The sequence below is a fragment of the Pteropus alecto genome, unplaced genomic scaffold (assembly GCF_000325575.1).
Source record: "Pteropus alecto unplaced genomic scaffold, ASM32557v1 scaffold1279, whole genome shotgun sequence".
In the NCBI taxonomy this organism is placed as follows: Eukaryota; Metazoa; Chordata; class Mammalia; order Chiroptera; family Pteropodidae; genus Pteropus; species Pteropus alecto.
The window spans coordinates 326,354-340,193 of NW_006443126.1; the positions used below are offsets into that span (position 1 = coordinate 326,354).

The 13,840-nt window shown below is 56.3% G+C and overlaps 1 protein-coding gene across 5 annotated transcripts in view; it reads right to left on the minus strand.

The window, feature by feature from the left end:
• WIZ (widely interspaced zinc finger motifs) overlaps positions 1-13,545 on the minus strand; it is a 25,883-nt gene extending 12,338 nt beyond the window's left edge. For 2 of the 5 annotated variants that reach the window (XM_015598227.2, XM_015598226.2), the window contains exons 1-5: positions 13,397-13,545; positions 12,389-12,652; positions 7,394-7,466; positions 3,723-5,851; positions 2,384-2,707 (exon numbers count right to left, since the gene is read on the minus strand). In XM_015598227.2, the coding sequence (XP_015453713.1) occupies positions 2,384-2,707; positions 3,723-5,851; positions 7,394-7,466; positions 12,389-12,593 (2,731 nt within the window). In that variant the 5' untranslated portion in view covers positions 12,594-12,652; positions 13,397-13,545. The remainder of the gene's footprint in view (positions 1-2,383; positions 2,708-3,722; positions 5,852-7,393; positions 7,467-12,388; positions 12,653-13,396) is intronic. The other 3 variants (XM_015598225.2, XM_015598224.2, XM_015598230.2) reach the window with 2 other exon arrangements.
• Between the last annotated feature and the right edge of the window lie 295 nt (positions 13,546-13,840).

Here is a 13,840-nt window from a genome sequence, read left to right on the forward strand (position 1 = left end):
CTCCGCTTTTGTCACTCGGCACTGGGCGGTGGAGGCGGCCATCTTGGCTCCGGCGCACGCGGGGCGGCCGCTCCAGGCGAGAGCAGCCGAGTACCGAGCGACACAGCCGAGCCCGCTCCGCCCCGCCCCTCGGGGCGCGCCCAGGGCGGCCGACCGAGCGCCGAGCGCCGCGAGCGAAACCCTAGTCCTGGTCCCGGCCCTGCCCGCGCCTTGGCTCGCGGATGCACGCACGCACGCTCCTACACTCCGTCAACGGCCACTCCAGTCCGGGCCTTGACGGGCTGGGATACTGTCCCCTACCCAGGACAGCCCTAAGGCTAGGTTGGGAATCATCCATCTACACCAGGCTCCCAGAGCCACGACAGGCGGAGCTAGGACCTACCCCAGGACCCTGATCCATTCCATTCCCTGGAAGTCCCTCCGCGTCGGGGATCCTGAATTCCCAACCACGAGGACTGCTCTCCCCTCCCCCCAACATCATGCTGACATCACTGTCCCACAGTCCTACAGAACTCCCCATTCAGCCGGCACCGCATTTTCAGTACAACCCGTTTCTCCCTAACACCAAGCCGATTGCCCCGACGCTGTTCCTTGACAGTTGGGTGGGGCCAGAACCTGACCGTTGGCCCGCCCCCAACCTGGCACCCGCCCCCTACAGCCCACTTAGGAAGGGGTGGAAGAGGCTTTTAAGACAGCCTTGCAGGGCCATTGCACAGACCTACTCTTAATCTTGGGCATCCTTCCTCAAAGCGAGGCTCCCAGGATCTCCTCAGTCACTCCCCCACACCCGGTGTTCACTGAAAGACTGATCACACCCAAAAGCTGCCTCTTTCAGTACTAACTGGGGGTCTGGCACATTGGTCTTCGAGTGGAAACAGCTTAGCCAGAACTGAACCTGAATACTGGGTGTGTAAGGGGTGTGAGCCTGACATTCAGGCCTCTGTGGGAGTGACAGAGAAAGAAAGGGGCAGGGCTGGAGCATACAAACTGCCAGCTGTGCCTCCCAGCCACCCCTAAGACACCACAAACCTACCCAGGAGTGGGAGTCGAATGCCCAGGGGAGTTTCAGCAGAGGCAAGAAGCCTGAAGACGTGTTCCCACTCGGCCTCTCCCTGAAGTGTGACCTCAACCAGTCACTATTTTCTCGTCCAAAGAAGAAATGGGGCTTTCGTAGCTCCACCCTCCCCTCTGCAGACCCTCAAGTGCCTTTCACTGGTAACGGGGCTTGCAGATGAGACAAGCCCATCCCAGAGTACAGATCTAGGTAGGACCCTGGAAGCTCCAGACAGGAGAAACAAAGAAGGAAGTCTCAGCCCCTAGACAATTCCCCGTGTTCAGGCACCCTCTCCATTCCCCAAATCCCATTTACTCCTCATTGCTGAGGCCTGGGCTTTGAGGTTCAGTAATGGCTCCAACAAAGCCAGGCTTTGCAAGGCTGGGTCTTTCACCTTTCCGCTCTCTCCACAGTGCCCAGCCCCTTCACCAAAATATTACTTCTGGATTTCCCATGCCATCTTCATTGGAGAGCCCACCAAACATAGTGTTCAGAAGTCTAGTGCTACTGCTTTGTGGCTGTGACAAAGCAAATGACCCAGTTTCCTTATCCATAAAACAGGACACAGCAATCCTTAGCTTCATGGAATTGCTTTGCAGCACACATGAGATGAAACCTTAGTACACAGCAAGCACTCAATTATGGGAGCGATTATCACTGCTGCCGGACAAAGTAGGCACCATTGAAAATCTACAATAGATTCTAGATCTGCACTGTCCAGTAAGATTGGACTAACATAGCACTAGCCACCTTTCAAGTGTTCAATAGCCATATGTACAATAGCACAGATATTGAGAGAATATTTCCATCATCTCAGAAAGTTCTACCAAACTCTAGATAGAAGATGTCATTAAGAACAAAGATCTGGAGCCTGACCTGCTTGGGGTTTCAAATCCCAGCTCCACCACTTCCGGCTGTATGACCTTGGGTAAGTTAAGTAAGCTCTCTGTGCCTCAGTTTCCTCATCTGTAAAATGGGGATCATCATACCCGCCTTATCGGGTTGTTGTGAGGATGTACACGAGTTCATGTTTGTAAAGTGCTTAGAACAGTATCCGGCTCCTAGAGCTCAGTAAGCATATGTTAAAATCACTGTCAGGCAGTGAAGAGTGGAACTGGATCCAGGAGGAGCCCTGGGCCAGCCCCTGAGAAAAACAGAAGTGGGCCCTAAGTGGCAGGGCAGTTGTGAGGACAGTTGTCAATGTACTTTGTAGAGTGACTTGAAACACCTTCAGGAAAATGGAGTGGCTGCCCCCATCCCATCCCTCCGTCCCTCTGGGCTCCTGGGAAAGGTCAGGGCTCCACACCTGCCCGCCTTCTCTCCCCTTACCATCTCCGTAGGCTGGCCCAGGGTCCTCAGCCCAGGTGGGCAGGAAGGGCACTGTGAGAGGTAAGCGGGGCCTGCGGGAGGTCAGATAGCCACCAGGTGGTCCCCCAGGCTCACGGCCAAGGGGGCTGGGGGGCCTCTCAGCAGCCGAGGTGGCCAGCAGCTCCTGCAGGATGTTGATGGGCGACACAGTGAGCTCCCAGTTGGTGATGCCAAAGTCACGCAGATGGGCCCGGGCATGGCTGGAGAGGCCAGCCCTCGTGTCAAAGCCAGCCCCGCAGAAGTCACAGCGCATCAGGCTAAAGGTGCCAGGGTCGAAGTTAGCCACTGTGGAGAGAGAGAAGACATGGACTACCTGGGAGGGAAAAGGGGTTAACTCTCCAGCCCCAGCCCTCCCCTCTCCTGGGGGGCTGCTCACCCTCAGAAGGTCACACACCTGGTACTGTTCCTCACCTGGATACCTCCCTTCCCCTTTGCTGATTACGTGCCTGCCTGCATTAGCTCCTATGTCCCCCCAACTCCAAGAAGTCTTCTCTCTTGACCTGCCACATTCCTCCTTCATACAGCTTGCTGCATTAGGGACCACACCCTCAAACATTTCTTGAGTTGTGAATTTGGAATCATTTGGGTGAGTGTTTAATTAAGACCCTTCTTGTGCCTAGAGCTCATTTTTCCTGAGCTTCCCCCATCACAGCCCTGGTCACTCAACATCATAACTGCCTGATTTCATGGTTGTCTCCCCCTGCCCCTCACCCCCAGCGCATGTGCACACACATACTCTCAAACACCATACCAGAACCTCCCCAAGTGGGCTCCATGTCTGCCAGCATCAGAACTACCCAGGGTACTCGTGTTGGAGACAGACCTCCAGAATCAGAACCTTGGTCCCTGGGACTCTGTATACCTCACAGGGAGCCCTGGGGGTTCTGAAGCCAGCCAGGGTTCTACCAATGCTGTGACTAGGCCATGAACTCCAGGAGAGCAGGGACTGCCGTTTCATTCACTGCTGTGGCCCCAATGCTCAGAACAGAGGGGACCTCACTCAATAAATATTTGTCAAATGAAGGAACCAATGAAATCCCCTGCCTGGGGCTGACCCTCTGCCTATAATTCTTCCTTCAGCTTCTGGAAGGGCCAGCATATGGGGGCATCCCCACACCTCCACCAATGTGGTGGCCTTTGTGGCTGCTCCCAGATCTTCCCAGGGGGAGGCCCCAACTTCACCCCAGCTTGGTACTATGGGAGGATTTAGAGTGAGGGTTGAGTGGTTCAGACTCAGGTGCTCAGCCATGCGTCTTGGGGGCCTTGGAAGGAGATGGGTGCTGGATTGAAGTCCCCCTACCTTTTTTCTTCTTCTTCTGGAAGGAGAACCTGCGTTCGATGGCCTTCACCTCCTCGGCAGAGATGAAATGCCGCACGTTGTAGCTGACGCCCACGCGGTTCAGGTGGCCGCGTACATGGTTGGCCAGGCCAATGCCGTTGTGGAAGCGATCGGGGCAGTAGGGGCATTTCCGCTCCTCGTGCTTCAGCGCCACCGCTGGGTCCCCATCCAGGAGTGCATCCAGCCCCAGTGGGCTGCCCAGTGGTGCATCCAAGAGTAGGAAGTCCAGGGGGTGGGTGGCCCCCAGCCCCAACTCCTCTGGCTGCAACCTTGGGGGTGCCCTGGCTTCCGTAGCCAGGATCTGGGACCCTAGCCTGGCCACTAGAACCACTGGCACCATCTCACGGAGCTGCTGCTGCTGCGCTGGTGAGGCCTCGGCTGCCTGCAGGGCTTCTCGGAAAGTCCGCTTCAGCTCCAGGGCTGGCTCTGGGATGAGGCCAGGGACAGCTGGGGGTGGAAAGATCCCATTTTGGGGGGAAAAGTCCATTTCCGAGGCCAGTTGTATGTCTTCCTCTTCCTCTTCGCTCCAGGGATGCCTCTGGTCCCCTAGTTGGGCTGGAAGCCCCTGCAGGTGGACAATATTTTTGCCTCTACTGGGCTGTAAGGAATAGGGGGTGGATGCTAGTGGTGAGGGAAAGGCTGGCCTTCCCAGAGGCCTCTGGCCCAAGCCACGCAGGAGTGGCTTTGACAGTGGGAAATCCCTTGTGTCCAGCTGCTGGCAGCCTGGGCCAAAGGCCAGACTGGGGTCGTATCCAGCAGGGTTCTCCTGCCATGAGGGGGCCAAGAGTGGCTCAGCATTGCCAAAGTAGTCCTCAGTGGCTTCAGGGAAGCGGGCATATGCATCCTGGCTGGTGCCAGGCTGGCTGGCAGGGTCCTCCTCGAAAGCCTCGCCATCCTCCTCCCAGTGGGGACGAGCATGTACAAGCCTCACGTGCTCCCTGAGCAGGCTCTCGCTGGGTGCTGGGAAGCCACAGAAAATGCAGGCACTGAGGCCTGACGAAGCTCCATAAGGCTGATAACCAAGGGCAGTAGTGTCAGGGCCAGGGCTGCCACCGCCAAAGGGCTCCTTGGCAGCCTGGCCTGGTGGCTCGCGTGCATGCAGCTTGGCATGCTGCACGAAGGCCTTGGAGGAACTGGTGCCAAAGATGCACTTGGCGCACTGTAGCCTTGCCTCCCGGCCCTCATCACTTGGGACCTGCTTCAGCTTCTGGATTTCCTCAAGGATCTTCTCCCGGGAGGTCTGGTGCAGCTGCCGATGCTGCTCCAGGTCACTGGGGTCAGCGAATGCCCAGCCACATTCACCACAGGCCAGCGGGGCCAAGTCGGCTGGGAGCTCCTGGCCTGGGGCTCGGCGGTGCTGGCCCATGTGCTCCAGAAGGTGCTCCTTCTGCTTGAAGTAGATGCTGCACTCGACGCATGGGAACACAGCTGGGTCCTCATCCTCATCCTCATCTGGGCTGGTCACCACCTCGGCCACCTCCTCTAGCAACTCACATAAGAAGGGCCCCGTCTGGACCGGAGGCAGTATTGGCTGTAGCCGCTCCACAGATGCCTCTGAGTTAACTGTCCAGGTCTGCGTGGCCACCTCTGAGGCCGACCGTGGCAGGCCCCACTCGGCGGATGACTGGGCTAGCCCTTCCAGGTCCGTCAGGTGTTCTCTAGTGCCCACCATGGCCACATCAAAGGTCTTCATGGTGTCTTCCACAGGCACCAGCACTGTCCTGAAGGAGGTGAAGGGCAGTGGTGGGGGTGGCAGGTCCAGGGGCAGCCCTGAGTCCCGGATTGGGGCCTGCTCATCCGTATCTTGGAGCCAGTCCAATCTGGAGTGGCCCCGGGGGGACTTCTCCAAGAGCTTCGGTTCACCCTGGTGGTGTAAGAACCTTCTAGAGCCCTGGAGCTCAGCATGGGGCTTCATGGTTCTCACAATGACAGAGTCCTTAAACCTCCGCTCAGATGGGATGCCCTCCCCGGCCTCCTGGACCATGGGATGCTCCCAGGACCCCTGGCCATCAGGGAGGCCAGGGAAGTGGCCCAGGAGATGGGGTGGTGGGGAACCCGGCCGGAAGTCCAGGCTGCCTCCATCCCAGCAGCTGTAAGGAAGTGCCAATGGGAACAGGTTAGCCATGGGCCTCAGTTCCCCTTCCTCAGGCAGGGGAGGGGTATCTCTGAGGCAGTCTGAGACAGGCCCCAGAGACCCAGCCCAAGGGTGACCTTAGAGGGCGGGAGGTGGGGGGAGTACACGTGGACCCTTCCAAAGCCATTGGGCCAAAATCCAAATTCAGCTCCTAGGATGCACCCATACATGTAGCCCAGCCCTCCTGCAGTGCGGGTGAGTGTGCAGAGACCACACTGGGGTCACAAAGTGTGTCCCTAAGTCTGGTGGCACAATCAACTCTCATCTGTCCCTCCGGAGGGCCCAAGGCTCTGACTCATATTCTAGGGTGCTTTTGTCTTAGTCTTCCTCAAACTGGGATGATTTAGTTTATTTAGTTTCACCTTTCCAGCAAATTTGCTGAAACTCTGTGGCATGAACAGCTTCACGGGACATAGTTCCCCCACCCCTGCCCCTGCACCTTCACTCTTGGAAGAGCAGAGATAGGAGAAATGCAATTCCCCACTCAGCCTCTGGCCCCAGTGACCCTGACCTCTGTTATGGGAGTGGGGAGGTGCAGCCACTTCACTAAGCCTCTGTTCTCAACCCTAAAAATGGGACGAGTCCCAAGAACCAGGAGCTTCTGCACCCTTGTGCAACATCTAAGGAACTCTCTCACACCCATAATCAAAGAAAACTTAATACTTGGCAGGTGGTCATTTAAATGATCCCAACCATAGCCCTTCAACAGGGAACTTTGACCACATGTAGTATAAGGTAAAGATGACACAACTCAGTGCTGGGGAAACGCTTCGCTTGGCCCAATGCCTGGCTCCCAGTCAGTCCATGACTAATGTGGTTCCTACTATGACTATTCCTGATCCATCTCCCTTCATTTTCAAGATCCTGCCTGCACAAAGGGCTGTCGATCATACTTTCTAAGCCCCATCAGTGACATGATACTAACGGGACTATCTCCCCCGAGGGCTGTGGCAAAAATTGAGTGGGGTAAACCTGTGCCGAGAGCTCAGAACACAGTAAGCACTCAATAACGGAGAGCTGTTAATACTGATATGAGCATTATTACATATTGGCAACTGCCACACCTTTTAATAAAGGGGCACTGGCATCAGCATTGCTGTCAATTCCTGCTCCTAGCCAACATCCCTTGGAAACTCAAGGCAAGTTTGTAAAATGCATCTCAGGGACTTTACAGATGAGAAAACTGAGGCTCAAAGAGGCCTGGCATCGTTCTAAGGGCCACCTGGCAGAGTGAGGACTCCAAGGGTCCAACTTCCAGGTTCCTGCCCCTCTGGCTCTGCTCCTGGCAGGGATAATGAGAGTTGACCGTCTGTTTTCATCCCAGTCCTCCCCGCAACCCCTACACATGCCCAAGGGCTTGCCTGCAGGGAGCCACCACCTTTTCTGTTCTCCTGATTCCCTCCTGTTCCCTTCTTACTCCCAGGGGCTTCTCTGGGGCCTGGACACGTCTTGCTTGCCCCCCTGCCCTCCCTGAGGTCAGGGCCAGCATGGCACTCACCAGCTGCTGATCCGATGGGTGGCGGAGGTGGCACGGGGGAGGGCTTCGCTGAGGCCGGGATGGGGCTGCCCGTCTGCAACAGAGAGGGGAGACCCTGAGGGGCTGGGGTCCCCCTGGCTGGGGCCCTTTGTACCCCAGCTCCAGGAGCCCTGCCGGGCACCTTGGGAGGGCCCTGCTGGCTCTCCACCCCTCTCCCCTGAGAGGCCTTTGGCCTCTATATTCCTGAGCCTTGAAGGGATTTCCTTGGAGGAGTCCCCTTATCATTCCTGGGGAACCCCAGGGGCTTGTGCCTTAAACCCTCCTCTCTTTGTCCCTACTGGGCAGTCAGGGTGAATTTTAAAAGTCACACCCTGGTAAAAACTCACCTGGCTCATATCTACAGTAAAAACCAGATTTGTAAACCACCACCTACAAGGGCCTGCGAGGTCAGACCTCTGCAGGTCTCTCCAGCCTCACCTCTCTCTCCTCATCCCTCACTCACTCTACTGACTGCTCCTGAAGACTCAAGCCCACCTAACTCTGATTTCAAGGCCTTGCACTGGCTACTCCTCTGCCCCAGAGAACCCTTCCCTAGCCACCTGCTAAAGTGAGCTCCTGTGATTTTTCTCTCTTGTCGCCTATTTTGTTTATTCCTTAGCACTCTCTGAAACTGCCTGGTTTATTGTCTGGATAACTGCTTGCCTGTGTCCCCTGATAAGATGTAAGCACTCCCTGAGGGCAGGGACCTTTTCGGCCTCATTCACTGCAGCATCCAGTGCCTGGCACACAACAGGTGCTCAATCAATACTAGCCAGATGATGAGTGAACAGCCCTCTAGCCCGAGCTGTGGATGTCCTGACCCTGCCTTCCAGACCCCATTCTAGGCCTATATCCCTTTCCTGGGACCCCTTGCACAGATAGAGCCAACTCTCCATTATCACCTGTGGAGCCAACGCCGGGAGCGACCACAGGGCTTCTAGCCTGTGTCTCCTCTGTCTGCCACCACCACCGCCCCCGCCTGACGCGGGTAAGCATGCCAGTCGGGGCTCCTGCCAATGGCCTGGGCCAAGGTTAACACACTGGGGGAACTTGCACCCCGTCCAGAGCCCAACAGATGCAATTGCTGAATTAGCTTCAATTTGAGGAAGGGCCAGGAATGGACTAGTGCCGAGGCTCATTCTTTTTCCAATCCCCTATCATCAAATTTGCCCAGGACAGTGAGAGCTGACTGTCAGGAGCCAAAGAATTAAAAGTTCGGGCAGGGATGGGTGGAAGGGTCAGAAAATTGTAATCACTGCCCAAGGATTGATCTGCTGAGCCTGAGAGAAGGGCTGTAACTGTCATGTGGCCTCTAGAAGGTGAGGATGCTGATGGGGATATAGCAATTCGTTGTCCAGAGCAATTTACCATTCTTCATACTATTCGTATTTGGGGCCAATCATTCTTCAGTGGGAGTTGCCCTGTGCATTGCAGGATGTTGAACAGCATCCCTGGTCTCCACCCAGTACATGCCAGTAGCCCCCTGCCCTGCCCCCTGCAATCATGACAACCAAAAATGTCTCCAAATATAGCTAAAGTGTCCCTTAGGTGCAGAATCATCCCTTGCTTGAGGACCCCTGCTGTAGACAAATGGGGAGCAGGGCCAGACCAGGGGTATGCTTGGATACATATGCCGGCATCAGGATGAAGGATGGGGCAGGTGGGGTATTGGAGAGGGTGTGATAGTTGAAAAAGCCAGACCTGGACCAGTCAAGGGAGCAAGACCACAAGCATCAGAAGCTTCTCAGGAGGAGGCAATCAGTTCACTGGCAACAGGCGCCAGCACAGCCACTAGTCTCAGGGTCCAGGCATCCTGCTTCTGAGACTCCAGGTGTCCCAGATTCAAGGATTCTGCGATTGCCGTTGTCTAAGAATTCCATGAGCCCCCGAGCCGTGTTGGCCTCTTTGAGCAGCTCCAGTGAGGCTCCTATTTTTAGTGGCAGTGACTTTGAAGGAAGCAGGCCAAGTAGGACCCCGTATCCAAGGCACCTGGGGGCCAGTGGGCTCACCCAGCTGGTGGGGATCCAGAAGTCTCTATGGGTCAGACAAGGCACCCAGGACGCAGCCCTCAGCAGTGGTCATGCCAAGGGGCCCTCATGGACTTCCGCCTTTTGGGGTCCCCGAGAGGTTTAAAAATGAGAAAGGGAATACAAGAAGGGTGTCCGTGAGCAGCCCGAACCACGTCAGGCAGCATGGCTGAGGGCCAAGAATCTAGACTTTGGAGTCAGTTGATACTAGTTTAAGGCTCAGCAGTGACCGGAAGGGCATGCCTTTCCCATTCTAAGCCTCAGTTTCCTCCTATGTATGGTGGAAACAGCCATCAACCCAGTCTCGCAGGGCAGGTGACTGATGCCAAGGAAATCACAATAAATGCTCCATCCAGAGAGGCAGTGGTAGTGGGGAAAGAAGAAGGTAAGAGTGCCTGGGCGGGGGAGTGGGGGTTGGGGATGGCTCAGAGACACCCCAGGTTGGAAGCTGGAGGCTGGCCCCAAAGCCTTAGGCCTCCGCTCATTCCATGTTCTGATTTCCTCCCCAGCCTGAGGCCCCATGAGGGCAGATATGATGCGTTGTTCGTCCCCTGGCACCCTGGTTTCAATGCCAGGCACACACCAGACTCTTCGTCAATCCATGTGGACCATCTTAGCCACCCAAACCTTGGCTGCACCTGGGAGGCCAACCAGAGAGGCCAAACATTGAGTGGGCAGCTGCAGGGAGGCTCTGGGGTTTCCAGGCCAATGGCCATACTGGAAGACAGAGGAGGCAGTGGATGCATCCATGTCCAGGCGGAGAATTTTGGAGGTAGACATTCCAGGGGTCTCCTTGGGGGACTCCAAGGGCTAGATGGAGCTGAGGGAGGGCCCAGGCTTCGGGTGGAACAGCAGCCCCAGAAACAATTCCTATTTATAGACATCACAAGACTCCTAGGGCAGGTGCCTGTGCCAGGGAAGGGGGGTGGAGCAGGCTGAGAGGGCAGCAGGAGGTGCGGGGGGAACGCCGTGTCCGAAGCCCAGGCCCTTCTCCAACCTTCAGGCTGAGACCCTACTTCAAGCCATCCTTGCTCCCATGCCCCTATTTGCCCAGGGACACCACTAAGGGTGGGCCTGGCCCCCCTTAGCAGCCACAATCCCCTCCTCCCCAGGCACATGCACTGGACCCTGGTTGATTCCCTGGGGGGCCATGAGGACACACCTACCTACCCACCTGGAGCATTTGCCAGGTAGAGAAGAAGGACCCAATTCCTCAGAACCAGAATTAGAGAGGACCCTGGGATCCCAGCGCCCATTCCCTGGGGCTCCCACAAAGTCAAGGTCCTGGGAGTGCCCTGTCCAGCCATGTGACCTAGGACAGGGCCCTGTCTCTCTCTCAGCCTCGGTTACTAAGGGTTTGGAGAAGGGGATTGCTATGGTTCCCTGAGTACTAATACTCCATAGGTCTCACCCTGCCATCCCCCTGCATGATACCTTCAGGTGCCACCAGACACCTTCATGCCATGTATATGTGGAGCCCATTGCCTTACTCACTGTTCCTCATCTGTGACTCCTGGATGTACCCCGCCCCCTACACCCCGCCAGGCAGGGCCAGGCTGGGCTGCCCCCATTGTAGTCATAACACCTGGCAGCTGATCTGTCTCCATGATTCCAGATGGCAGGGTCCATGAGAGTGAAGATGCTGCGTGCACTTGGTTACTGGCTGTGCCCAATGCCCAGCCCTGGGAAGATGCTCTGTAAATATCTGAGCCCCACAAGCATTGCTAAGGGTTAGTGGGGGCAAGTCAAGAATGCCTTGACAGAGCATGGTGGTTAAGAATGAGGGCTGTCAAGCCAGGTTACTGACTAGCTTTGTGACCTTAGGCAACTTAACCCAATCGGGTTCTCAGTTTCTTCAACTCTAACACGGGACAATAATAATCAAGGCTACCCCCGACAGGGTTCTTTTGAGAATGACATATAGTCACGTAAAGGGCTTGGCATGTAGAAATCCCCCAACAGGGTACTACAAGGAAACCAAGGCCTTCAAGGCAGGCCAAGGAAATGAAGGGAGATATATCTGGTGCATCAGCTTGCACTGTACCCACCACTCTTCAGCCACACGAGGCTCCTGCCTGGTCCTTGAACACACCAGGCTCCCTCTCACCTTTGCACCTGCCATTCCCTCCACCTGGCTTGCCCTTCCCATCATTCATTCCATGCTCCACTCAAATTCCACCCCTTCAGGGAGGTGTTCCCAGGTTCTCCAGGAACGGGCCTGGTACTTTGTTGAATACCTTCACAGCATTTGTCTCTACCTGCCCTTATTATTTAGTTGTTTGTTGTCTGTCTCTCCTACTAGAATGTCAGGCCTCTGTGGGCAGGGACTTGTATCTCTTTTGTTTATAAGTTGTATCCCTAGCACCTAGAACAGAGATTGGCACATAGTAGGTGCTGAGCATTTAATGAATAACAAATCTTGAGGTGGGAATGGTGTGAGAGCCCCTTTTTCTGGGTAAACTGAGGCACAAAGGGACATTCAGTATCCCTGATTACTAAGTCTCTCCCCAGCCACTAGAGGGCACAAGCTGTTTTGCCTCATGGCTCAGGGACAGAACTCACCAAAAACAGTGCAGCAAGAGAGAGCCAGGATAGACTGCTGAGGCAGAGAACGCCTGTGGAACAAGTGGGCTTATGGCAGGGAGCTTGGGGTGCTAAGCTGGGGACCTAGACCCCATTAGTGTGCTCAAAGGAGGGAGCCAGACAGACCTGAGCTCAAATCCCAGCTCCTTACCACCCACTGGGGGATCTTGGTTAGGTCATCGGCTCGCAGGTCCGTTTTCACAATTATAAAATGGAAACCTAAGCAGAGTGCAAAGAGAAGGCTCTGGACCCAAGCAGAACCCAAATCCCAACTCAGCTGCAGCTGGGCTGGGTGACCTGGCCCTCTCTGAGCCTTGGAAACATGGGACTGGATGCTCTCCCAGGGCCACAGGGCCCACCCTCTTACCAGAAATGCCACCTCTGCCATCCAGAATGTCTCGGGGGCCCTCCTTGGTGACAGGCAGGTAATGAGTGGACCGGAAGATGCCACCATCACCCTCTGCAGCCTCAGCCCCACCTTCAATGTCCTCTCTTGGTGCTGGGCCAGGCAGTCTCTCTGGGCCTCGAGGACGGTCTGGGGTGGCCAGGCCGCCTGCCAGGGGTCCATCCATGGATTCTCTCTGCTTGGCTCCACTCAGCTTCCTGGCTGGCTCAGTGAGGCATTGTAGGTCTGGGGGCAGAGAGACAGGTGCTTAGGAGAAGTAGGAAAGAAACTCTGCCTCAATTTCTCCTTCCCTGAAGCCACAGTCCTCACCCTTGCAGCCCAGTGCCTCAGTTTATCTCCCAGCCCAAGTGAGCTAAGTAAATGGTGCTGAGGCCCTATCCACACACAGTGTACCCTAGATGGCTCTTATCGTCAGCATGCCTCAGTCTCACCACCAACAATGCTTCTCTTTATCAAGAGCCTGTTCTGCCTCAGTTTACCCATCTTTACAGATGCACTCAGCCACCTTGTTTTCTTCTAGCATTAATCCTATCACTTCTCCCAGATGCCTCCCTTCTGCACTTTCCCCAATTGTGCCCTCACTTCAATGCACATGCATATACCTCATGCCCACACCTTAGCATGCATACCCGCCACTTCTACACTCTGATCCTATATCCTATGTCAAGTCCCTCCATCATTACCCCTGCACTTTTCCCACGTTCTAGCTCTCCCCCCACACCCGACCTTAGGGTATTAAGTATTAACCCCTTCACCCTCACACGCAGCCTCGAGTGACCCCAGCATTAACCCCTTTACTTCCCCCCAACATTACTGCTCCTGCACACCACCCAGCCTGGGTTCCTCTACCCCACCCTCCCAAGATCCCTCTAGTCTGCACGCAAAAGGGACGGATGGGGCTCTTGGTCCAGAAATGAGGACCTTGGGGAGGCCGTGGGGGTGGGGGTTGTCCTCTCCACCTATAAATACCTTCAAGGTAACGGCAGAAAGTGAAGGGCAGGAATGAGGCGCTCTCCCAGGGGAGATGGTGGGGAGGCCCGGCCCAGGCAACCGGGGCGGGGCCGGGGCTCCAGGCCTGGCTGCAGGCGCTGCCCTCGGGGGCCTAGGGGCTCCCAAGGGGCCCGTCCATGGACTGGCAGTCGTGGCAGGGGTCCCTTCCCAGGCCCGGAAAAAGCACCTGCGGGTGCCCACCGGGTGGGCACTGCTCGCGGGGAACCGGAGGGATCGCAACTTCGAAGCACTTTGGCAGCGTGGGGTGGGGGGCTCCTGGCTGGACGCCTCTGGGGGGTCGTAGGGGTGGGAGTGGCGCTGCGCCAGCGTACCCCTCGAGGGGCCAGGGTCCGGGAGATGCGCCCTCGCCCGTGCATCTCGGGGCGGGAGACCCCGCGGGACGTGCCGAGGTAGGGGGGGACA